The sequence below is a fragment of the Erpetoichthys calabaricus genome, chromosome 5 (genome assembly GCF_900747795.2).
Source record: "Erpetoichthys calabaricus chromosome 5, fErpCal1.3, whole genome shotgun sequence".
Lineage (NCBI taxonomy): Eukaryota > Metazoa > Chordata > Cladistia > Polypteriformes > Polypteridae > Erpetoichthys > Erpetoichthys calabaricus.
Window position 1 is genome coordinate 245,022,821 of NC_041398.2, and position 27,821 is coordinate 245,050,641.

The window sequence follows — 27,821 nt, forward strand, 5'->3', positions numbered from 1 at the left end:
TTCACCTTCCAACTCAGTTCCTCCTTTCCCCACTACAGATTGGTATGGGGACCACATAACTCTATTCACCTCTCCAATCCACTTGTCAATCTCATCATCCCTTTACCCCTCACTCATGAACAAGACCCTGAGCTTCTTATACTCCTCCACTTGAGGTAGTAACTCATCTCCAACTCTGAAAGGATAGTTCACCTTTTTCCTACTGAGGATCATTGTCTCAGATTTATGAGGTGCTGATCTTCATTCCTACCGCTTCCCACTCGGTCACAAACCACCCCAATGCGTACTGGAGTTCCCATTTCAATGAAGCCAACAAAGAGGCAGCATTAAGAGGAAAAAGACGCCTCACGCCTGGACAAATTGGTGAGGAAGGCAGGCTCTATTGTTGGCATGGAGCTGGACAGTTTAACATCTGTGGCAGAGCGAAGGGCGCTCAGCAGGCTCCTATCAATTATGGAGAATCCACTGCATCCACTAAATAGTATCATGTCACTGTCCTGCTCCACTGACAGATTGAGGAGATCGTTCTTCCCCCAAACTACGCGACTCTTCAATTCCACCCGGGGGTGTAAACGTTAACATTTAACATTATACAAAGTTATTGTCTGTTTTTCACCTGCATTATTATCATTCTTTAATTTAATATTATTTATTGTATCATTATGCTGCTACTGGAGAATGTGAATTTCCCATTGGCATTAATAAAGTATCTATCTATCAATCTATCTATCAGGACCACATCATCTGCAAAAAGATGTCCCTCTAAATGTCAGGATCTTCTGTAGCTGTTAGTGTTGAAACGGTAATAAGATTTTGACTTCGGTATCAACACCAACCTACAGAAATTGGTACTGGCAACAAAAAAGCAAAAGAAAATAGCACATAACTCCTTAGCCCTAACACCAGCTCTGCCACACCATTGCACCCCTCTCTGCTGGCAAAACAAAGCAAGGAGTGTGGGAGGGAGTTTCCAGCTTGTTTATAATAAAATGTACATGTTTGAAGAGCGGAGGAGCAGGGGTGGGTTATTCCTTGGTGAACTGAGCTAAATGTACATAAACTTATCGAAGAGCAGGACTAAGGTGGGCAGTTACAATCATGCTAATAAACGACAGAGCTACCATTAGCCACCAATAAATTTTGGTATCAAAATTAACAAAATGCTAGTACCATAACCCAAAAAAATTAGATGTTTTAATATTGGCATACCACACAACCCTAATAGCTATTTACCCAGACGTACAAACAGCTCAAATCTGCCTTTGACAAACTGTTTCTTATGCTAATACAGGGATCTGATTAGATTTTTAAAAATTAGCAAAAGTACATGTAAAAATTAGCCGCCACATAAAATAACTGAACATTGAAAACAATTCGAGGTCCTGCCCTTGGACCTTTTTAGTTTGGTTCATTTCATCAATATTCAAAACATGTTACATACTGCCCAGTCAGTATTCTCAAAGACCCTCATGTAATTGTGTCATAGATTCCATTTGTACATTATTTACATGTATGCATGACACTGTACTACGTCTCAAGGGTCTACTTGTGTTTACCTGTGCACCATAGTGAGAAAACTGTATTTAGAACAGAAACCATCTGCTTGTAATAAAGTAAAAAGAACCACTGGCGTAAATAATTTTAGTGTTCACCAAATAGGTGACAGTTTCATGAAAGAGACAGTAGTTTCACATGCCACTGCTGCCAGCCCTCTTGCTTTTTAAATTTGCACAGGTGTCACGGCTCTCTACCTTTCCAAGGCTTATCTGACAACCGCCACCATCCCATTTGGTTCTTTTGCCTGTTCCACTGACTCAATGTGTGAATAGAAAATGCACTTGCATTTCCATCCATTTTAAATAGGATCACGATCCACTTCTGACCAACTTCAAACGTGGTTCGTGTGTTTGATCACATACATTTACTTCACTTTTGACACTGGGTGCTGATTTTGGTTATGTGGCTAATGGTAGCTCGACTAACCCACTGCAATGTCCAAGAAAAAGATGATAAAGAAAGAACACAGTTCCAACAGGGACTCAAGGTAGAACATACAGCTTTGACAAGCAGACAGGTGCATGTGTGTCTTTGGTCATAAAGTAAAAGTGGTGGCAGTTCAAAAATATATGTTGGCCCACTCTGGGTATACAAAGTTTTATTTTTGGACCTCAGTAAAACTGAGTTTGACTCCCCTAAAATAAAATATACACATACATGATGACTATACTGTATATGCCAGTCTGGTAGATAAAGGGATATAAAAAGTACTTGCATTATAGAAAAACAATTTCACCTTCACTATTAAAAAAACATTAGCAGCTGCTCATATTTCAACTCAGTCATTAATAAGATGGTATATCTCTATCTTATCCACTCTAATTTTTCTTTTACCAGCTTGACTGGAAAATCCAATTGCCAAGTTAGAGACACATCCAATTTGCACAAGTGATGTGGTTAATTCAAACAGTGACTTTATTTTTCACCATGAGACATAATGACATATGAGAACTGGGGCATCTTCATAATAAATTCAAAAAGTCTGAATACATATGCTTCAAAAATAAAAAGGTCAGATTGGGGTTCAAAGATTCCCTGTAATGTAAAATCATATGGGCCATTTCTTTTAAAATCATTATATTAACAAAAAACGTTTTTCTTTCACCATGTTTGATTTTGATGAAAATTGGTATACACATTATACATACCTTTCAGAGCTCAGAAATAAATTTATTTGAAAAAATTAACTCTCTCAAGATAAGGCAGTTTTCTTCACTACAGACAGCAAAAAAAAAAAAAAAATCATTTGCAGTGTTTCTCTATGAGCTGTAACTCTATCAAAGCTACAAGGCTCAGCTATAATTCTTTGGAAAGCTATCGGTGCTTTTTACTTTTTTTATAGTGTATATAACATGAGTCAAATTTAAGTAGTGCATTAGTTTTTTTCCTTTGTTTTTCAAGGTTGAATTTCATCTTGCTAACCATGTTTTTTTACTACTACTTTTGGTTAGTAAAAAGACAATGAATGTGTTTATATGTACACACAAAACCAGGATAAGCAACCTGCTTAAAAGCAGAAATCTGGTTTCTTAAGAAACACCACTCACACATCCAAATTCACTCATGGAGCACTCCTTTGACAAAATGCTCCAATGTTGTTAAAAAAAAAACACCTCCGACCATTCTGGAGGGATCTTTCAATAGCCACACACCGATGATTTCCATCCATACTAATAGAGCTCAAGAGGATCTGGAAGAAATTCCTAAACTTATCATGTTGTATCCACGAAAACTCCAGGCCGTGATCACTTCCAGAGGTGCTTCAACTATAGTATGTACTGAGTAAATACTGGGGTCAATGTGATTATTTGTTTTAAAAATTTTACATTTTCAAAAATTGATAAAATCCAGTTTTTGCTTTGTCATTCTGTGCATTGAGTGTTTGATGAGAGAAAAAATTAATTTACATTATTTTGGCACAAGGCTGCAACAAGAAATGTGAAAAAGTAAAGGGTGTCTGAAAACTTTCTGAAGGCACTTTTTTTTTTTTTTTTACACTTTAATTTCTTCAGCTATCAAAGTTATTGGGAAACTATGCCTTTCTGAACACACTCTTGATATGCAGAAATACTTCTGCTTTTACAATCAAACGTTTAAAAATTGAAGTTTGTTTTACTACAGATTAAACTGTGCGATGCCTTTAGCTTTGTCAGGTACAGAAATGACCCACCACTTGGCACAGCTGGGAAAGATGATACCGTATAACACTCCTATCCCTAATTTTTGGCACACACACACACAAAAAAAATTTGATTATTCAACAAAACCCCACTTTCTATCCCCACTGATAATTTTCTGTGATGTCTTGCCAGAGCTCAAGATCAGTGGAAGAATGCTGTTTAAATTCACAGTTAAAGTTGTTAACATCTGTTAAAATGTATTCATCTGCCCATACATACAATGTATAGAATATCTACAGTATCTATCTAGATACACATACATACACAGAGATAGAGAGGGAGATATATTTTATATACATTTTATGTAAATAAAAATAAAATAGAGTGCTCCAGGCAGTGACAGACTTCTCAAAAAGAAAATGAGGCAGTCACATCTATAGATATATTCAAGGATACTAACTGAACTCTGTTCCATACATGCTGCTGACCACCACATTAATGAAGAATCAGTTGTATAATCTTACCATTTTCTGCCACATGTTAAAATAAAAAGTCTAGCATGTATTTTAAATCTCTCCAAGAACAACTTTAATTGCAAGCTAGCTTCCTTGTAGTAAATGATTAGTCTGCCTTACTTTGCACTTAAGACAGGTATTTATTCCTGCAGTTTCCCCCAAGTCATCATATGCACTGCTTGGTCACATCTTGAAACAAAAACTGACTTTACACAGTCAGCTTGGTGATTTGTTCTCTTTCTTGCACAGCTGGAACTAACGATATCAATAAATAAAGTATCAGAATGCAAAATAAAAACAGAACAGCATACAAACAGGTCTCAGAAGAGAAAACAATTTTTGCTGAAACAGGGAACTGCAAGCTACACATTAAAGGTGACTAGGAGTGTCCGGTTTTACAGACTAAGCGCATAGATACTGTTATTACTGCAGAGCAACACTAAAGCTTTAATTGTAGATGATGTACCAAACATACACAAATGCAAAAAATAAAAATAAAAGCTTTTTTTTTTTTTTTTTTTTTTAAGATTTACTCCTGAAGTATCAGGCTTATGATCCCCAACTTTGTTAGAAGTAACTTAACATTACCAATGAACACTGAATTCAAAAAATACATTAGAAAATGTATCACTGTACAAGCAACCTGCTCTGCTTTAACTAGTAATTTTATTTCAAAGACAATATGAGAATGAGTGGGCACCAGAAATATCCCCCTAATGAGAAAACTTGGTTTAAAAATGTTACCCAAGTGCATGTGTGGCATTGGGCAAATGGAGGAGTCGTCAGGTGATTGGTAGAAATCTGACAAAACCACACAACTTTCACAACCTAACAAAGGCAAAAAGGTGGTTGCTGCTTACTCAAACTTCAGAGAGAGGTTACCATGGGAAGGCAGTGTGGCATAGCTGTTAAGGCTTTGGACTTTGAACCCTGAGCTTCTGTCTTCAAATTCTACTACCGACACTGTGTGACCATTAGAAAGTCACTTCACCTGCATGTGCTCCAAATAGAAAAATAAAAGTAATGTAAATAGTTTTATCTCAAATGTTGCCCTGGATAAAGGCATCAGCCAAATAATAGTTATTAACTGTATATACTTTACTGTTGCCTGTGGTCTACAGCGATAAAGCATACTTCCTAAACTTTACTTTGAACATGTGTAATTGCTGAAGTTAGTTCTCGCAATTCCTTAGTCATATCTGCTTTGCTCACTCAGACTTCCTCGTCTTGATCTCTCCCCATTGGGTGATCCTCTCATTTTCCTGTCTATTACAATAAACAAGCATCTAAGTGACGTGAACACTTCCCCTAAGAATCATGTCTGAATCTGAAATGGATTGGGGTGCCCTGTTCCTTTACCACTTTTATAATATCCAAGGGTAAAGGAAATTAGACAATGTAAATCACAGAGTTAGATTAACATTGCCCAGGTGACTAGACGGAACAGAGGCGTGAGTTGACCAAAAGTTGCCTTACTAGAACAAGCTCTTGTTCCTGTAATCCATTGGATCATTTGATTGGCACTGGTAGACAACTGATTATTAAGGAGGAATATTCTGGACAAAAATAAAGATCCGAAAATATTGTGAAATATGACAATCAAATAAAAATTTCAGCATAAAGTACAAAATGTTTTTGTTGCTTATTTATGCATTTGCTTATCTCAGTGACACCGAAAGCAACATGAAATATGGGTTTGAAATTAAGTGTTATTTTCACCAATACAAGCAAAAAGCTTGGGCTGTAGTGAGCACTGTGTTTTGATTGGTGAGGCATCACTGAACATATTTAATGACTTCAGAAGCTGCACAAAAAGATGGAAGCTGACTGAGAGAGAGAGAGAGAGAGAGAGAGAGAGAGAGAGAGAGAGAGAGAGAGAGAGAGAGAGAAGCTTGTTCCAACGTGAGTAGATTGCTTTCGAGACCAATGTTGTCAGTCTGCAACTGACCACAGGTAGTTTACCACAATGCAAACCTTCAAACTGAGATAAGTCATGGTGCAAGTGCAAAGCAATTCACTTTGCGACAAGAATGGGATTTGCACTCTGGGTGGGTGACTTAGTGGCAATGCTGGGCAGAAAATGTGGGGGGCTGACAGAGAGAAAAATCAACTTGTCGACAGGAAGTGCACCGCTTGCAGTGTTCAGAGACGGTTTCTGTGCAGCTGACTAATGGAGTTACTCCCGTTGTTCACTCAAAAAGATCGCTTCCAAGTTAGATGTTGCCGGTTTGTGACTGGCCACTCACTGGCAGTTAACACAGAGCAAATGTTTGAACTGAGATACTACATGGTGCAAGTCCATGGCAATTCAATAACACATTATTTAGAGACACTGACAAATTTGTTGGTACCCATCCATGAAAAATGAAAAACCCAAAATTGTCTCTGAAATAACTTGAAAAACTGACAAAAGTAATTAGCACCCTTCATTATGTATTACAGAATATTTCAAATAAGACCACTAATGAAAAAGGCATGAGTGAAAACGATCTAGCAGCTAGATGGAGAACTTCTGGCTGCTTTGTCTTTTACATCTTATTACTAAACTAGCAAAATACCCGCGCTTCGCAGCGGAGAAGTAGTGTGTTAAAGAGGTTATGAAAAAGTAAAGGAAACATTTTAAAAATAACGTAACATGATTGTCAATGTAATTGTGTTGTCATTGTTATGAGTGTTGCTGTCATATATATATATATATATATATATATATATATATACATATACACATATACACACACATATACACACATATACAGATATATTATATATACATATACACATATATTTTTTATATATAGATTTTTTATATATATATATATATATATATATATATATATATATATATATATATATATATATATATATATATATACACACACATACACATACATACATACATACATACATACATACATACATACATACATACACACACATAGATGCACTTACAATAACATAGAAATCAATATAAACAACATTAACATCATTATCATATGAGAATATGAAGTAATATATAAGAAGCACATTTCATATAAATATAAATTATTAAACAGTAAAATCTTCTTCTATAATTTGCTACCGTGGCTTTTCGTTGGTCTGTCCAGGATTTTAAATCAGCTGTAGCTTGCAAACCGTTTCACCTATTGACTTGAAATCTGGTACACATATAATACGTCACGTCCGCTATCCGCTTTATGGGTGATGATTGTATTACTCTTTTTATGTTTATTTTATTTTAGAATCAACTCCTATCTGCGCACACCAGGGCGGCCGTGGGCAGATGCGTATGGTGTATTCACTCCATGTTATCGTGCATTGCGCTGTCACTGGTATTTTGATAAAAGAATTAGAACAATATATAAGAAGCGTATAAATTATTAAACAGTAAAACATTAACATTTAAGAAGTAAAGTTACATTGAGTACTACTGCAGTGCCTTCGGGTATACCTCATTTTTTGTTTGCCCATTACATGCTTAAATGTATAAATTTTTTGGTGTACCTACCTGAGAACACGCGACATATAACCAAGCGTGGGAGAAGCATGGATTTTAAACACGCGTTGAGTTCATCTGCTGGTCTCCCTCGTGGAATAACTGGTAATCTATAATAATAAAAGGCAAAGCCCTCACTGACTGACTGACTGACTCACTGACTCACTCATCACTAATTCTCCAACTTCCCGTGTAGGTGGAAGACTGAAATTTGGCAGGCTCATTCCTTACAGCTTACTTACAAAAGTTAGGCAGGTTTCATTTCGAAATTCAAAGCGTAATGGTCATAACTGGAACATATTTTTTGTCCATACACTGTAATGGAGGAGGCGGAGTCACGTATCGCGTCATCACGCCTCCTACGTAATCACGTCAACTAAAAACAAGGAAGACATTTACAGCACGAGTCACACGCGGGAACGAAGGTAAATGACGTTAATTTTTGACTGTCTTTTAATACTGTGTAAGCATACATATTAACACATGTGCAATTAAACGTGTGCATTTACGGGGTGATTTCTCAGGCTTAAAAGCTCACCTTTTATCAAACGCGGGAAGAAAGGTAACTGACGTTGTTCACTGTCTTTTAATACTGTGTAACCATACATATTAACACATGTGCAATTAAACGTGTGCATTTACGGGGTGATTTCTCAGGCTTAAAAGCTCGCCTTTTACTAAAAAGGTAAATGCAAAACTATTTTCAATCAGTTTATTGAAACGCTCCCGTTAAGGATTGCAATAACATATTCGCGAAATAAAAGAACGAAGTAGGGGGAAATGGAGGAACAGTCGCAAACAGCGAAGAGCAAAAAATTAATTAAACAATTGAAAACGGAGCGAGTTAAGCATACAAGCATGTTCATAAGGGAAACAAAGCACGGTGTAAAACGTAAGTTTCAATTAAGTTTATAGAAACGCTCCCGCTGCGGATTGCAATAACATATTCGCGAGATAAAAGTTTAATGAGAAGACACGAGGTATAAACGAACCACACGCCGTGGCGCAACGTTAGGGGCAACAGTTTCAACCATTCTATGATCTGCTTCTCGCAACTGAAAGACGGCACATGGCGGATGTTAGCCGACTTGCTGACCGCAACGTTAGGGGCTTCAACTATGGCGCTGACGCCACATCTCAGTGCCAACACTTTGCAGACTGTACTTAAAAGACACGCCCTCCTCACTGGACAGTTAAAAACACCAATCAAACTAACGATGACATCAAGTATTACCCAATCCAAAGTAGGAAAGGAGGCATCTTCATAAAATGCGTGTGGGATGATTTGCATGAGACGCTGCTTTAAAAAAAAAATGATAAAAAAAATACGGGATAAATCCCGTCCAGTATTGATTCAAAACGGGACGCGCAATTTCATTCTCAAACGCGGCACGATTCCGTATTTTAAAGGACGGGTGGCAACCCTACAGGGCCAGGTAACCACCCATACAATCACATTGTGATTCAGACTAGGAATGCAATGAATGTAATTACCCCGATCTACATACGAGGCGAAAGTCTTGCAACATTCAAAGATGATGGTTTGGGATAAGTACACCATACAACATAAAAGAGCTTATGAAGCCTTGAACCGAAAAAAGCAAGATCTCAGAGATCGTAAAAAAAAAAAATAGGAGGTAATGTCGTTTTACTCGCTGTAGATTTTAGTCAAACATTACCAGTTATTCCACGAGGGAGACCAGCAGATGAACTCAACGCGTGTTTAAAATCCATGCTTCTCCCACGCTCGGTTATATGTCGCGTGTTCTCACGTAGGTGCACCAAAAAATGTATACATTTAAGCATGTAATGGGCAAACAAAAAATGAGGTATACCCGAAGGCACTGCAGTAGTACTTCATGTAACTTTACTTCTTAAATGTTAATGTTTTACTGTTTAATAATTTATACGCTTCTTATATGTTGTTCAAATTCTTTTATCAAAATACCAGTGACAGCGCAATGCACGATAACATGGAGTGAATACACCATACGCATCCGCCCACGGCTGCCCTGCTGTGCGCAGATAGGAGTTGATTCTACAATAAAATAAAATAAAGATAAAAAGAGTAAAACAATCATCACCCATAAAGCGGATAGTAGACGTGACGTACTATATGTGTACCACATTTCAAGTGTATAGGTGAAACGGTTTGCGAGCTACAGGTCATTTAAAATCCTGGACAGACACACAAATTGCCACGGTAGCAAATTACAGAAGAAGATTTTACTGTTTAATAATTTATATTTATATGAAAAGTGCTTCTTATATATTACTTCATATTCTCATATGATAATGATGTTAATGTTTATATTGATTTCTGTGTTATTAAAACTGCATGTATGTGTGTATGTGTATATGTATATATATATATATATATATATATATATATATATATACTAGCAAAATACCCGCGCTTCGCAGCGGAGAAGTAGTGTGTTAAAGAGGTTATGAAAAAAAAAGGAAACATTTTAAAAATAACGTAACATGATTGTCAATGAAAGCCCGTTTCAGTCAGTAAGTCTTATGTGTGTGTATATTATATATATATAATATATATATATAATATATATATATATATATATATATATATATATATATATATATATATATATATATAAAAAACACAGCAACAGTTATAACAATGACAACACAATTACATTGACAATCATGTTACGTTATTTTTAAAATGTTTCCTTTTTTTTTCATAACCTCTTTAATACACTACTTCTCCGCTGCGAAGCGCGGGTATTTTGCTAGTGTTTGAGTAAAATGTACAGCGAGTAAAACGACATTACCTCCTTTTTTTTTTTTACGATCTCTGAGATCTTGCTTTTTTCGGTTCAAGGCTTCATAAGCTCTTTTATGTGCCATGGTGTACTTAATAAGTACTCATCTTTGAATGTTGCAAGACTTTCGCCTTGTATGTAGATCGGGGAAATTACATTCATTGCATTCCTAGTCTGAATCACAATCTGATTGTATGGGTGCTTACCTGGCACTGTAGGGTTGCCACCCGTCCTTTAAAATACGGAATCGTGCCGCGTTTGAGAATGAAATTGCGAGTCCCGTTTTGAATCAATACTGGACGGGATTTATCCCGTATTTTTTTTATCATTTTTTTTTTAAAGCAGCGTGTCATGCAAATCATCCCACACGCATTTTATGAAGAAGCCTCCTTTCCTACTTTTGATTGGGTAATACTTGATGTCATCGTTAGTTTGATTGGTCTTTTTAACTGTCCAGTGAGGAGGGCGTGTCTTTTAAGTAGAGCCTGGAAAGTGTTGGCACTGAGATGTGGCGTGAGCGCCATAGTTGAAGCCCCTAACGTTGCAGTCAGCAAGTCGGCTAACATCCGCCATGTGCCGTCTTTCAGTTGCGAGAAGCAGATCATAGAATGGTTGAAACTGTTGCCCCTAACGTTACGCCACGGCGTGTGGTTCGTTTATACCTCGTGTCTTCTCATTAAACTTTTATCTCGCGAATATGTTATTGCAATCCGCAGCGGGAGCGTTTCTATAAACTTAATTGAAACTTACGTTTTACACCGTGCTTTGTTTCCCTTATGAACATGCTTGTATGCTTCACTCGCTCCGTTCTCAATTGTTTAATTAATTTTTTGCTCTTTGCTGTTTCCGGCTCTTCCTCCATTTCCCCCTACTTCGTTCTTTTATCTCGCGAATATGTTATTGCAATCCTTAACGGGAGCGTTTCAATAAACTGATTGAAAATAGTTTTGCATTTACCTTTTTAGTAAAAGGCGAGCTTTTAAGCCTGAGAAATCACCCCGTAAATGCACACGTTTAATTGCACATGTGTTAATATGTATGGTTACACAGTATTAAAAGACAGTGAACAACGTCAGTTACCTTAGTTCCTGCGTTTGATAAAAGGTGAGCTTTTAAGCCTGAGAAACCACCCCGTAAATGCACACGTTTAATTGCACATGTGTTAATATGTATGCTTACACAGTATTAAAAGACAGTCAAAAATTAACGTCATTTACCTTCGTTCCCGCGTGTGTCTCGTGCTGTAAATCTCTTCCTTGTTTTTAGTTCACGTGATTACGTAGGAGGCGTGATGACGCGATACGTGACTCCGCCTCCTCCATTACAGTGTATGGACAAAAAATATGTTCCAGTTATGACCATTACGCTTTGAATTTCGAAATGAAACCTGCCTAACTTTTGTAAGTAAGCTGTAAGGAATGGGCCTGCCAAATTTCAGCCTTCCACCTACACGGGAAGTTGGAGAATTAGTGATGAGTCAGTCAGTCAGTGAGTGAGTGAGTCAGTCAGTCAGTCAGTGAGGACTTTGCCTTTTATTATTATAGATAAGGAGCCATTAACACACTGAATGCAGCTGTTTAAGATTGAAATAAGCAATTAAGGGCTGGAGACTTAACAAGCGAGACCACTAAAATGAAGCATCAAACTATCACTTAAGCAATAAGTATTTCATCAGCAATAATTGATTGCTCATTAAGAAACTGGGTTGGAACAAAAACCTGCAACCACTGCGGCTCTCCAGGACTGACGTTGCCAACCCCTGTACTAGGGTGTTGTAACGTGTTTGACTTCTCACTACATCCATAAAGGCTAAGTAAAATGACACCTTTTATTGGCTAAGTAAAAATATTACAATATGCAAGCTTTCGAGGCAACTCAGTACATGTACATATATGTTCAAAAAGATTCCGTTCAGAGCTCATAGGATAGCCCAATGTTTTGTTCTTAGCCATTCTTGGGTGCTTTTAGCGGTGTGTTTTGGCCCATTATCCTGTTGGAGGACCCATGACCTGCAACTGAGACAGTGCCTTCTGACAATGGGCAGTATGTCTTGCTCCAAAATATCTTGATAGTCTTGAGATTTCATTGTTCCCTGCACAGACTTAAAGAACCCCATGCCAGATGCAGCAAAGCAGCCATACAATATAAGTGAGACTCATTCATGTTTCACAATAGCTACGGTGTTCTTTTCTTTGAAAGTTTCATTTTTTCATCTGTGGCCATAGAGTTGATGCGACTTGCCAAAAATCTCTAGTCTTGTCTCATCTGTGCAAAGGACATTTTTTCAGAGGCACAGAAGCTTATCAATATGCATTTTAGCAAATTCCAGTCCCCGGTTTATGTTTAAAAAAAATAAAACCTGATGATATACATTTATTTTAAGGCATACCCCTCTACCCAAGGGAAAGGAAAGGTGTTCCAATTAAACCTAATTAACATGTAGCTTTAAAATCATCACCAGACTGATATTTTCCACTGTACTTTGACAAACTCCAATGATGATTACACAACTTTCTCAAGTCTTACTGTAGTGCTTCATTTTCAGGCAAACACTTTAGCTGAATGTTATGAAATGCTGTCTCATACAAAAGAAACATGTTGGAGCATGTAGTGTTTACTACAAGATGTCTGTAGACAAAGTATAGTAACAGGAAAAAAAAAAAAAAAACCCTGTGTGCGCGCACATACACACACACACACACACTCCAATAAATGCTGGTTTTGCTAAACCCACATTAACTGACAACACAATGAACTCTAAAACAAAACATTGGCTCTTTATAGTCTGCTGCTATTCTCTTTACACCTCCACCCCACCCAATTTCAAACAGAGAAGTGGACTACAGATGACAAATGCAAGCCGGGCAACTGCTCTTTCCTACAATTGTCTGTACAGGCAGGCCAGATGACAAACTTCCCACTGTGCTCCTCCTCACTTTGGCTTCACATTTGTAACAGCCATCTGCAGGACAGCCTGTTAAAGACAAAGCTTTCATTCTCCGTGACTGGAATTTCCTGGTCTCTCTCCCCAAGTTACAGCTGTTTCTGCTTCATCAGCTGACCTCACTGTTCTGCTTATCCAATTGTTCCTCTTGCAAAAAGACAGTAAATACTAAACTTTTTGGGAAGGAAAAAATAAAATGCCTGTTGAATTTAAATCAGTTAATTAGCACTGGTTAAAGAATTGTAGTGAATGTTCACCATAGAAGATATTGGGTACAAAACAGACTTGACTGACAGACCTGGAATCATGCATCCATTTGAAAGCTATTTTAAACAGAGACATTGTATTTTACTTTACATATCAGAATATTAGAACAATCTAGACGAGAACAGGCCATTCATCCCAAATCAAGCTTACCAGTTCCATCCACTTAATTCCCCTGAAAAACATTAAGTCTAGTTTAAAAGTCCCTAAAGTTCACCACACTACTTGTTCACTTATTCCAGGTATCTATGGTTCTCTGTGTTAAGAAAAAGTTCCTAATGTTTGTGCAAAATTTACAATAAAGTTTCCAACTGCGAACCTGTGCGCATGATGAACTCATTTTAAAGTCACCGTCTCAATCCACTGCACTAATTCCCTTCATAATTTTAAGCATTTCATGTCTCCTCAATCTTTTTTTTTTTTTTTTTTACTTGAACTTTAAAACATCAGCTTTTTCAATCATTCCCAGCAGTCCTGGAATCACCCTAGCTGCTATTTATTGTACTTTTTCTAGCACTGCTACATCCTTTTAGTAGCCTGGAGACCAAACCTGCACACAGGACTCCAGATGAGGCCTCACCAGTGCATTATAAAGCTTCAGCATAAACTCCTTGTACTTGAATTCCACACATCAGGGTGCTATATAACATGGGGGTTTGGTGCTTCAGAGGCTTAAACCACTGGCCTAATTTGCCCAGCTCATGACCTTTTTCTTGATCAGGTCAGGTCGGGGAGCATGCACTGGTACAGTACATTGCCGCACCCACCACGTGACGAAAAAGCTTGGGATCCCGGTTGGCAACCCCCCAGGCAGACGTCTGGTCCAGTCCCACCTTCCACAACTGATCCTCAATCTGCCACAGCCAGGTGTTACATGGGCATCCCCTTGGCCTGGTCCAGCTGCTCAGGCCCACATAAATCAGCCAGATCACCCTCGGGGAATTGCGCCACTTGGCTGTAGTGCAGTAACAGATGCTCCATCACAATAATAATTCTTTGCATTTATATAGCGGTTTTCTCACTACTCAAAGCACTTAGCAATTGCAGGTTAAGGACACTGCTCAAGGGCCAAACAGAGCAGAGTCCGTTTTGGCATTTTACGGGATTCGAACCGGCAACCTTCCAATTGCCAGTGCAGATCCCTAGCCTCAGTGCCAACACTCCGCCTATAATGTAGGTAAATGTAATTTACAATGTAGGTAAATGTGCCTCATTTGGGACTCCATGAGCAACCGCTCATTCAACACAAAGTCAAACCAGTGGTACCCAAGTATTCTCCAAAGAGACAATGCCAAAGGTGTCCATTCATTGTCTCAAGTTACTAGATAACGTCCAGGTCCCTCAACCATATAGCAAGACAGGAAGCACCAGGACTCTAAAGATTTGGACCTTCATCCTTTTGCATAGTTATCAGGAGCGCCACACACCCCTTACCAGCAACCTCTTGACCCCCCCATACTCTCCCAATCTGTCTACCGACTTCGTAGGAAGAGTCACCAGAGACATGAATGTCACTGCTGAGGTAAGTAAACCTCTTGACGCGGTCGACACTCTCTCTGCAGACAGACACACTGCTGATGGTTGTGCCCAAGAGGCCATTAAAGGCCTGGATGTTGTTTTTTTTATCAGGACACTTGCAGGCCCAGACACTCAGACTCCTTATTCAGTCTCTCGAAAGCCCCAATCAGAGCCTCCATTGACTGCAAAGTCAGCATTGTCAGTAAAATCAAGATCAGTGAACCTTTCTTCACCAACAGATGCCCCATGCAAGCATTGAACAGAGTAGGAGCAGAACACACCCCTGACCAACCCCATAATCAACTGGGAAAAACAGAGATTCTGCCTCCACTCTACACAGCACTCACAGTACCAGAGTACAGGTCGGCCATGACATCCAGCAACCATGAGGGGATCACACGAATCCTCAGTATACCCACAGGGCAGCTTAATCAACTGAGTCATACGCTTTATGAAAATTGACCAAGGCTACAACAAATAAGCTCTGCCGATACCCCATGAGAACCCTCAGCGCCGGGATTTGTGTTTGATGGTAGACTTCTTACGTAAAAAAAAAAAAACAGACTGCTCCAGTCACTGGTAGGTGAGCAAGTGATCACATATCCTATTGAGAAAGACCCTAGCAAGGACCTTACCCGGCACAGAGAGCAGTGTTATCCCCCTGTAGTTGCCGCAATCCAGGCGATCACCCTTCCCTTTCCAGATAGAGATGACGGGTCTACCATGAGCTACTGCACTATAATATACATTTGCTTCTGCAGACTTTGAACAGGGATGCCGCACTGCTGCTCTCCAAAATTCTTTACATATGCATTTGCATCTGTGGACTTTAAAAGGGGACCACAAACAACTGACAAGAAACAAGAAATTCAAGTGAATGATGTAAAACAAAAAAAAAAGGGAGCATCTAATAATGAAAACATATACTCCAATTTCACATTATTTCTGCCGATTACCAGTTTCAATTCAAAATAATAAATTTTCCTGTAAAATTATGTTTTGGAATGACCATCAACAACAAAGTCACTAGGAAAAAGCAGGAGCTGAACTAATGCAGGAATGTTTTCTTATGGACAATTGTGTATAGCATGTTCAAGCATAAGCACCTCCAGTGACTTAATATTGTCACTTATTACTGGACTTGCGCCTTTAAGTCAACATATAACAATTAAGATACTATTGATTACATTTGTTTTGTTTTTACATTTGAAGCAGATGCAGATGACATGACATACTCAGGGTCACACAGTGTCAGTACCTGAATTTGAAATCCAAAGCTTTCAAATCCTGCCACCCTCATACCAATTGAATTAGTCCTTTGTTAAAAAACCTACAAATATTGTAAACAGAAAAGTACTTACTTAGTTAAATAGTACTCTCATACACCCAAGTAAACAATGGCACTATAAATAAGGTCTGCTGTCTTAAACTCTCTGGATGAAGCCGGGTAACACAGCTAGTAAGTATATTATATGAAAAAATTTACAAATTCAAGTTGTCACTTTTATACATTAAGAATACCTTTCAGAAATATACTTTTGAATTTGTGAAAATGAAAGCCTGGGTGGATGGAAGATATACCCTTATGACACTGTCAGCATCAGCTAATAACAAAAACCATTGCTGCACACTGTGTGTAATATTGTGTTTTTTGTAAATACAGGGTGGTCAAGATCTAATTATGCAATTTTCGTTACGCTATAACTTAAGTTTATTACATAGAGAATTAACAGCACCTGCCCTGTACATAGAGATTTCACTTAAAATTCTTTTTGTTGCGGATAGATGGCAGCACCTGCCCTGCATTCCAAAATGGCGGGAGACGGTTGTCAGTCGAACAGTTGCATAATTAGATGTATATTTACAAACTAATGGACCACTGAAATATATTTGTGCAGAGCTTGCCCCATAGTTTCAGGAGTATGTGCTTCACTAAATGAAAATTTAATTATACAGAAGTTTATTTAGTACTTTGAAGGTTTAAAAAGCATATAGAACAAAACGGGCTTATTCTTTCTACCTTATATACACAACAAATTGGTTGAAGAGTTAAAATTAGTTCAGCTTTCTAAATTTAGAGAGTCACGTAAAAAGTACACAGCAGCACTAGAAAAGGTCCAAAGAGTAAATAGGCTAATTCCAGGGCTAAAGGGATTGAACTATGAGGACAGATTAAAAGAGCTGAGCCTTTACAGTTTAAACAAAAGAAGATTACGAGGTGACATGATTGAAGTGCTTAAAATTATGAAGGGAATTAATTCAGTGGATTGAGACACTGAGTTTAAAATGAGATCATCAAGAACACTGGGACACAGTTGGAAACTTAAGTGTAAATTTCACACAAACATTACAAAGTTTTTCTTTACACAAAGAACGATAGACACTTGGAATAAACTATGAAGTAGTGTGGTAGACAGTAAGACGTTAGGGACTTTCAAAACTCGACTTGGTTTTTTTGAAGAAAGAAGTGGACAGGACTGGCAAGCTTTGTTGGGCTGAATGGCCTGTTCTCACATAGACTGTTCTAATTATAGTCATTTAACTATGTTCTACATCTATCAACTGCATCAAAATGACCTAACATTTTTTGAAAACTGACGTATTCAGGGGTCATAATGTAATTTTCAGCAAATGTATTGGTGGAAAAAAAAGATATTTACTTAAAATCTCGGGACGTTGTGGGTCGGTGGGGGGAATACTTCGAAGACCTCCTCAATCCCATTAACATGCCTTCCAATGAGGAAGCAGAGCCTGGGGACTCAGAGGTGGGCTCCCCCATCTCTGGGACTGAGGTCACCGAGGTGGTCAAAAAACTCCTTGATGGCAGGGCCCCGGGGGTGGATGAGATACGCCCGGAGTTCCTCAAGGCTCTGGATGTTGTAGGACTGTCTTGGCTGACACGCCTCTGCAACATCGCATGGACATCAGGGACAGTGCCTCTGGATTGGCAGACCGGGGTGGTGGTCCCCCTCTTTAAGAAAGGGGATCGGAGGGTGTGTTCCAACTACAGAGGGATCACACTCCTCAGCCTCCCTGGAAAAGTCTATTCAGGGGTCCTGGAGAGGAGGGTCCGTCGGATAGTCGAGCCTCGGATTCAGGAGGAACAGTGTGGTTTTCGTCCTGGTCGCGGAACAGTGGACCAGCTCTATACCCTTAGCAGGGTCCTGGAGGGTGCATGGGAGTTTGCCCAACCAGTATACATGTGTTTTGTGGATTTAGAAAAGGCATTCGACCGTGTCCCTCGGGGAATCCTGTGGGGGGTACTCCGAGAGTATGGGGTACCGGCCCCCCTGATAAGGGCTGTTCAGTCCCTGTACGATCAGTGCCAGAGCTTGGTCCGCATTGCCGGCAGGAAGTCGAACCCGTTTCCAGTGAGAGTTGGACTCCGCCAGGGCTGCCCTTTGTCACCGATTCTGTTCATAACTTTTATGGACAGAATTTCTAGGCGCAGCCAGGGTGTTGAGGGGGTCCGGTTTGGTGGGCTCAGGATTGGGTCACTGCTTTTTGCAGATGATGTTGTCCTGTTTGCTTCATCAGGCCGTGATCTTCAGCTCTCTCTGGATCGGTTCGCAGCCGAGTGTGAAGCGGCTGGGATGAGAATCAGCACCTCCAAATCCGAGACCATGGTCCTCAACCGGAAAAGGGTGGAGTGCCCTCTCAGGGTTGGTAGCGAGATCCTGCCCCAAGTGGAGGAGTTCAAGTATCTCGGGGTCTTGTTCACGAGTGAGGGAAGAATGGAGCGTGAGATCGACAGGCGGATCGGTGCGGCATCCGCAGTAATGCGGGCATTGTATCAATCTGTCGTGGTGAAAAAGGAGCTGAGCCGCAAGGCGAAGCTCTCAATTTACCAGTCGATCTATGTTCCTACCCTCACCTATGGTCATGAGCTATGGGTAGTGACCGAAAGAACGAGATCGCGAATACAAGCGGCTGAAATGAGTTTCCTCCGCAGGGTGTCTGGGCTTTCCCTTAAAGATAGGGTGAGAAGCTCAGTCATCCGGGAGGGGCTCAGAGTAGAGCCGCTGCTCCTCCGCATCGAGAGGAGTCAGATGAGGTGGCTCGGACATCTGATCAGGATGCCTCCTGGACGCCTCCCTGGTGAGGTGTTCCGGGCACGTCCAACCGGGAGGAGGCCCCGGGGAAGACCCAGGACACGCTGGAGGGACTATGTCTCTCGACTGGCCTGGGAACGCCTTGGGATTCTCCCGGAAGAGCTAGAAGAAGTGGCCGGGGAGAGGGAAGTCTGGGCATCTCTGCTCAAGCTGCTGCCCCCGCGACCCGACCTCGGATAAGCGGGAGACAATGGATGGATGGATGGATGGATCTTATAGGAAAGTTTCATATATTGGGACTGCTGATGGATAATCAAGTAGATGGACTGTACAACATATTGGACATCGCACATACTTCACCCTCCCATTTGTAAATTTCCTGAGCCTGTACTCATTAAATTTGTGCAAAAGTTATGAAGTTATAACACACTAATTGTTAAAGAATATAACATACTATGTCCTCTACACGGTGCAGAAGAGTGCAGCACAGAACAGGTAGATGAATGGTTACTTTAGATATTATAGCTAACTATTTCTTAAAGTTCATTGAAAATAAAGTTTAAACTTGAGAATTTCTAGAGCAGTATCTTACATTTTCAATGTTGGAGCAATCTTCTTCCAAGTATTCTAGTCTTGGTGATCACATTCTTGCACAAACTTTTAAGAATATGTGACCCCATGTTACCAAATATAAACTTATCAGACCCATTTTCTTCTAAAATTAACTTTAAACCAATGTTCAGTAACTGGGTACTTAAACAACGTTTGGTTAGTAGAAACATGTTTAACTCTAGAATAAGTAAATATAAAAGGGGAATATAAAAAACATACAAACATATACATACTGTATATCTGAATACACAAAATACCTCCAGTCCTTTATTTGGGCTTGATGGCCAAAATAGCACAAGCAAAACTAGTGGAAACAGAAAGAATAAGACTAACTAGTAACTGTTTATTAAGTAACACAAAAAATACAGTATACAGTAAAACTATGACTATCCAAGGTAAGGTGGACCAATGCCACTTCGGAAAACTAAACACTGATAAAACAGATGGCCATGATCATTTCAGATTAAAAAATATCGACATAAAAGATTTTGCCAATTTATATGGTACTGTATCATTTTTAAGTCACTTTTCATAACTTAATAGTGCTGGATTGGTATTAAAACATTGAATTTAGTATCAATACCAGCTATCGGAACTTAGAAAGGATGGATTTCACTATACTGGCACTAACTTCAGCCTCCCTGGTGCACAGTACACCACACTTCCCCATTTGATAGCCATTAACTCCCAATCATGTTGAAGCATTAAATAAACTAACTAAAGCACTCCCTGGTGCACCAGGCATAATGCTGCACTTTGCACTTAATAGTCATTAAGTCCCAATCATGCTGATATCAAAATGTGCTTGGTACAGCATTCATGACAAAGCTTTTATGAATTAGTGTGTAAGAAAAGCACTGCATTACACTGACAGGTTTGTCTCGGTAAAACAGAACAAGGATAATCAGGTGTCTGCTGTAGCTACATAAATAAAATTGTCAGCCATTTGGATAATTGTTTCTTCACTATTCATGTAAAAACAGTGGAAATGATTTAAATGAAATTTTGCATGTGACTTGCCTTTGGTCCAACTTAAAAATATGTTGTATCATATCAGGCAAAAGGGCAACCGAAAACCCATCACTAATGCAGGGACTACAATTCTCATCAGGCAGCAGGAGTACACTACAGCTGATGTAAGACAACCATCAGCACAAAGATTTCCACTAGCCAAAGCACAACGTTCAAGACCACAAGTACATGGGATGTTTTCTTCTCAACTAATTTTGAGAACAGTTTCATTATCTTGCTGCATTACAGCTTTTGTCTAACAGTACATCCCTTTTGTCTCAGCGTGGGTTGTGTTTAACCATGTGGAATTTTCATTAGAAAGTTTTTCCTTGTTTATTTATACCAGCAATAATGCATACTTCAGCTAGTTACTACATAAGGTATTGGGTTTAGCGCTATATTTAACCTCCTACCATTAAACTATCTAAAAAAAAAAAAAAATTTATTTTATGGCTTGAAAAATTAATACTACTAATAATAATATAAACAGCACACTGTATACCGTATGTGCGAGTGACACAAGCATCACTTTCAGATTCACCATAATCACTTTCAGTTTCACTGCTTGAACACAGATTCACCTCGTCATAACTGCTGAGAGGAGTTTCAAATTATCAGGCTAGGCGAAGACATTTCTACACCGTGGCCCTTGAAATGCGCGGGCCTGACACTTATGCGAGACACGCCTATACCACTGCACAAGTAACGCTCAGCACTAATGCTGTTGCCACTTTTACAGCCCGAGTAATCCTTAGGTCTTATGCGAGACACATTTATATCGTTGCCTGAGTGACACTCGGGGACTAATGCTAAGGAGGTTAAAGAAGAATTTACTTCACTAATAAAATCAAGCCTGAAGTTTAATAAGATGAAAACATGATTACCTGGGTTAGCTGCCTAGAAAGCACAGCTTCATCAACAATTAAACTGTTCATTAAAACAGATCACTTAACAGTATTTTCATTCTACTACAAAAAAAATAACTGCAAATATATAATTGCATAAATGCAGATCTGGTAATATTATGTTGCTAAATATTGTCAAAATTTCCTTTATTCACCTTTGTGTTAAACTTCATTGCTAAGTTTCATTTTAAATGCCCATGCACAGATTATCTTCCTTGTAGGGTCAGACAATATGCAGATTTTAACTTTTGTACTGACAATTCACTTTTATAACTTGAACTCACAAAGCAGGGGGGTATTTTTCGTACGTCGCTTAAATCATCCGAGATCAGGTGCCTCATCTTGGATGAGTTAATGCCAGTGACACTCATCCGGGATAGGTCGGTTTTTCAAACGCAGCCGTGTATTAGATTAGTCGAGCTGGATCTAATCATACGAGATGAATGCGCGCGCCCGCGCTGAGTGAAAAGCCCATACATATTGAGTCTAGAAAACATGACCAGCAAGTCTTTGATAGATTGTAATAAAATGACGAAAGAACGGCCGCATTTTTTTTCACACACGCGGCGCAAGACCTTTTATTCGAAGGACATGAAGAATGTCAAGATTTAATATGCACAAGGGGTAACACTGCAAAAGCAGCCCAGACCAGAAAAGACGGCTGGCAAAAAGTGGCCGACGAATTAAACGCTAAGTACTGTGCATTGTACTTACTGAATGCAGCGTTTCATTTCCTATGTGTCAGATTAATTATTATTTAATATGTCATAATTACAGATCAAATGTGAGCACAAGAAGAACATGGGAACAGGTTAAAGTGAAGCACAAGAATATACTTCAAACTGGTAAATATTGGTATATAGCTATATAAAGAATTGTTGACATAAAGAATCATATATAAAACACATTAATTTTAAAGCTAATAAGAAGGCAGACAAGCAAAAAACAGGTGGAGGTCCCCGCGGTCCAGACCTAATCCCTGCAGAAGACTTGGCTCTCCAGCAAAATGCCCATCGCCCTGTTTCTGATGGCATTCCAGGGGGAAGCTCCTCCTCAGAACCAGTGGCAGGATGCAGTGGTCACTTCATTTCAGGTAAAGGATGGTCATTGCATATATTTGTCCTCCATGTGTGCCATAGGTGTGTTCCATATAGCCCTCTTTTTTGTTGGGTCATTTGCAGGGAATGTCATATCCCTTGAACCTGTGTCTGACCAACGAAATATTGACGAAGGTCAAATATTTGATGAAGACAAATTGCCTGAAGAAGGGGCCTGAGTTGCCTCGAAAGCTTGCATATTGTAATCTTTCTAGTTAGCCAATAAAAGGGGTCATTTTGCTTGGCTTTTCTCACCATTTTATGAATAAAACAAGTTCCAGCTGCAATGTGCACCTTAATACCAGGTTGCAGGCACAACACACATTCAATGCAATTATTTGAAACATTAAATAGACCTTATATTTAGTATTAAATTCTTACATATACATAACAGGGAGCAATAAAGGATCTTGCAGATCGCGCAAAACCCTCTCTATATGAAATTCTCTTCTTATAATTTATGCACCAATATCAATTGGTCGCTCATTCATGAACGGCGAAGCCATGACTGGATGACTTCCACGCACTGTCACTGATCACGTGTGTAAACTAATCCTTGTTTACGTAGAACAAATCTGCTCCGAGCAGGTTTGCGGATTAGGATGTGTTGCTATGATAACACTTCCAGCAAGAGTTTCGAAAAACCGACAGATCCAGGATCAGGCCAAATCGTCAACAATTACATCCGGCTAAACGACTAATCCACGTTCGAAAAATACCCCCCAGTACTGTAGCGAAGTGGTGATACAAAACGAGGACAAAACAGTTACAATAGTGATTTAAGTAGCAGGACAGCTGCGTCTTTCTAGGTTCTAGGTTCCCAAAGTCAAGCAGCTACTGAGTTGGCAAGGTAAGATCCAGCAGGATTCAAACTTGTAACAAAAAAAACAAAACAGCAAGTTTTAACTTTTTTTTTTTTTTTTAAACTTTAAATAAAGTACAAATAAAATTCAGAAAAATATTACACACAGGGAAAACAAAAAAGCAATAAGGAAGAAAGGATTCTTCTCTGTTAGAACATTAGAACACTCTAGACGAGAACAGGTCATTTAGCCCAACAAAGCTTGCCAGCCCTCTTTCCACTTATATCTCCCAAAAAATATCAAGTCGAGTTTTGAAAGTCCCCATCTTACTGTCTACCACACTACTTGGTAGCTTATTCCAACTGTCTATCGTTCTTTGTGTAAAGAAAAACTTTCTAATGTTTGTGCGAAATTTACCCTTAACAAGTTTCCAACTGTGTCCCCGTGTTCTTGATGAACTCATTTTAAAACAACAGTCTTGATCCACTGGACTAATTCCATTCATAATTTTAAACACTTCAGTCAGGTCTCCTCTTGATCTTTTTTTGCTTAAACTGTAAAGGCTCAGCTCTCTTAATCTTTCCTCATAATTCAACCCCTGTAGCCCTGGAATCAGCCTAGTCGCTCTTATCTGGACCTTTTCTAGTGCTGCTATGTCCTTTTTGTAGCCTGGAGACCAAAAACTGCACACAGTACTCAAGATGAGGCCTCACCAGTGTATTAAAAAGATTGAGCATAACCTTCTTGGACTTGTACTCCACACACTATGCTAAATAACCTAACATTCTGTTAGCCTTCTTAATGGCTTCTGAACACTGTTGGGAAGTCAATAGCTTAGAGTTCACTATGACTCCTAAATCCTTCTCATAAGGTTTACTCTCGATTTTCCGACCACCCATTGTGTATTCAAACCTCAAAATTTAAACTTCCTATGTGTAATACTTTACATTTATTGACATTAAATTTCATCTGCCACAAATCTGCCCAAGCCTGTATGTTATCAAAGTCCTTCTGTGATAATATAACGGATTCCAAATTATCTGCTGATCTACCTATCTTGGTATCATCTGCAAACTTAACCAGCTTGTTACTTATATTCCTATCTAAATCATTTATATATATTAAAAATAGCAGTGGCCCCAGCACTGACCCCTGTGGAACACCACTCTTAACATCGGCCAATTCTGATGAGGTTCCTCGCACCATTACCCTCTGCTTCCTGTGTCTGAGCCAATTCTACACACATCTAAAAACATCACCCTGAACTCCCACTTCTTTTAATTTGATGCCCAACCTCTCATGTAGCACCTTATCAAATGCTTTCTCAAAGTCAAGATAAATAATATCATATGCTACACTTCGATCGTATCATTTTGTTGCCTCCTCTTAGAATTTTAACATGTTAGTAAAATACGACCTCCCTCCTCTGACCCCATGCTGACTGTTCACTGACACTCCTGTTCATGCCAGGTGTTGCTCAATCTTATCCTTAATAATTCCTTCCATTAATTTTCCTGTGATGCATGTTAAGCTTACTGGTCTATAGTTGCTTGGATCTGCCCTGTAATCCTTTTTATATAATGGGATGATATTTGCCATTTTCCAGTCCTCCTGAATCTCTCCAGTGCACAGTGACTTCCTAAAAATGTGTCAAGGGTTTATATCTGTATTCACTAGCCTCCTTAAGAACTCAAGGATAAATATTATCTGGTTCTGGTGATTTGTTTGACTTCAGCTTATTTATACTGACCAGCACTTCTCCCTCTACAATTTCCAAATCCCTCAGTACCTCAGTCACGTTTACCTCTGGGAGGTTATCCACTTGCTCACTTGTAAACACCTCAGATAAATGTAAGTTTAGGGCATCCGCTATTTCATTGTTTGTATCTTTTAATTCCCCTTTACTATTTCTGATGCACTTGACCTCTTCCTTGACTGTTCTTTTACTACTAAAATACTGAAAGAATCTCCTAGGGTCTTCTTTCGCCTTATCTGCTATATTCCTCTCCAACTGCTTTTTAGCCTCGCTGATATCCTTCTTAATGGTTGCCCTCATGTTCTCATACGCTCTACGATTCACTTTGTAGTCAATAAGTCTTATATGCCTTATAAAGCAGTTTTTTTCCTTTGAAACTTTTTAAAATCTTTATTAATCCTCTGTGGATTTTTTTTTAATTTACTATTAATTCCAAATTTAGGTATACATCTGTCCTGCATTACATGTAAAACATTTTTAAACCTGTTCCTCGACTGTCTCCACACTTAAAAGCTTATCCCAGTGTATCCTAATTAGACACTGTCACATCTGGTCAAAATTAGCCCTGCCAAAGTTCAACTTAACAATTTTACTCTGTTTAATTACAATCTTCGCTTTCCCTTATTAAACTTCTGTTACTTCCTATACTTAAAGGTTGTTACTTTTCTATCGCAATCTTACATAGAATTCACCTTAGTGCATCAATACATTCATTATGTTCAATAAGTTCTGTACGGTTTGAAACTGTTTATTCTCCATGCCTTACCAACTGCAAGGCAGACCTTAAACTGAACTAGTCTGTAGTCATAATGAAAAGAAATAAGAATATTCCCTAGCTTGTAAGAGTTTATAATAGAACCTCCCATTGACTATGCACTAATACATAGGCAAACATTGTCGCATAACTAAGAAAATACTTCTATCAACTTAACATAACCTAACAAACTGCTCTTGCATGTAGTGAAAGGAAATTTACACCATTTCAGGAGGCTCTTTCACCTCATCACAAAGGCTACATTGCACTAGAGTGTAAATGAGTAGAGGAGTATTGTGTTAAAAAGATTCAGCACTCACTTCGTATATTTGATATCTCAAACAATACATTTAGTACACATTTTACTCCAGCAATCAATACAGCTTGCTATTTATTCAAACTCATCCATTATGTAGAAAGAAAACTAGAACAACCGTGACAAGAGCAGGCCATCCAGCTCAACAAGCTTAGTATCCTTCCTATTCACCTAGGTTACATAAAACAACATCAAATCAAGATTAAAAAATTAAGATAAATCCCAATTGCTAAATAATCTTGATAAGGAGTACTGAATATATGTTAAAACAGGCTATTCCTGAAAAATCATACACCATTCCTGGAAATTTGCTGTGATCTCCTACTTGTTACTACGTACCAATACTTCAAGATTTTTGATACAAAAAAAAAAAAAAAAAAAAGCAGGCAAATCTCTAATGCATAATCCCGTTTTTTAATATGTAGGAACTTGTGCCAAAGCTAAAACTGTATTTACTTTAATAAAATTTCTCAAGTTTCAGTATTGAAAAAAAATCACCTTAAGTATGCTGACAAACCGGTTAAGTAAGAAAACTTCATTATTTTAGAATTCAATTTTCCTTGTTAACGTGTTTGTTATTTTTGCACACACACACAGCACAGGCCATTGCTGAAAAATCAACCTGCTGAATTCAAGAGATCCATACTAAGCTTACTTACCAGGACTTTCAACTCGCTTGTAGTGGTAGGGGTTGATGCAGACCTCCTTCTGCTTTGATCCAAATGGGTATTCACAGCACTCAAGAGGTTTCAGTTCATGGTGGCTCTGCAAGTCTGGCCAGCGCCAAACACGGCAGTAGATGACATGGGGCAGACCTTTTCGATGAGACACTTGTAACCTGCCATCTAATGAACGGGGAATAGTGACACAACTGCTGGGTTGGCCTGGGCAGCTGAGAGCTTTTTCTAGCTCTTCCATTGCTCCTTTTTTCTTCTTTAGTTTCTTTACTAGGGCATCAACTGCTTTCTCAGCCCATTTCTCCTCCTCATCTCCTTGTTTCCAACCCAAAAGACGTTTTACTGCTGGACTGGTGAAGGAGAACAAGCTGGTTACGTTCATTGTCTTATATATTGGTTTGAGATTAAAGATTTATTTCCTGCTGAAGTATCCAACTTTTGCAGATGGAGAGAAGGGAAACTAAGAGCAGGAAAAAAACAGTTCTTCCTTCAGAAGGTCAGAGTCAGAATTGTGTGCACCAAGCAGATATATTCCTTTATCTTGTCCATCAAGCAACTGAAAAGAGAAAAAGAAAAACTTTAGAAAGACCCAGATGGGGCACAAATTGCTTTAAGGTGATAAAGTGTAGTGGCTAAAT

The 27,821-nt window shown here is 38.9% G+C and overlaps 1 protein-coding gene across 2 annotated transcripts in view; it reads right to left on the reverse strand.

The window, feature by feature from the left end:
• smad1 (SMAD family member 1) overlaps positions 1-27,821 on the reverse strand; it is a 121,216-nt gene that overhangs the window by 36,128 nt on the left and 57,267 nt on the right. For both annotated transcript variants that reach the window (XM_028802726.2, XM_028802727.2), the window contains one exon: positions 27,166-27,739. In XM_028802726.2, the coding sequence (XP_028658559.1) occupies positions 27,166-27,565 (400 nt within the window). In that variant the 5' untranslated portion in view covers positions 27,566-27,739. The remainder of the gene's footprint in view (positions 1-27,165; positions 27,740-27,821) is intronic.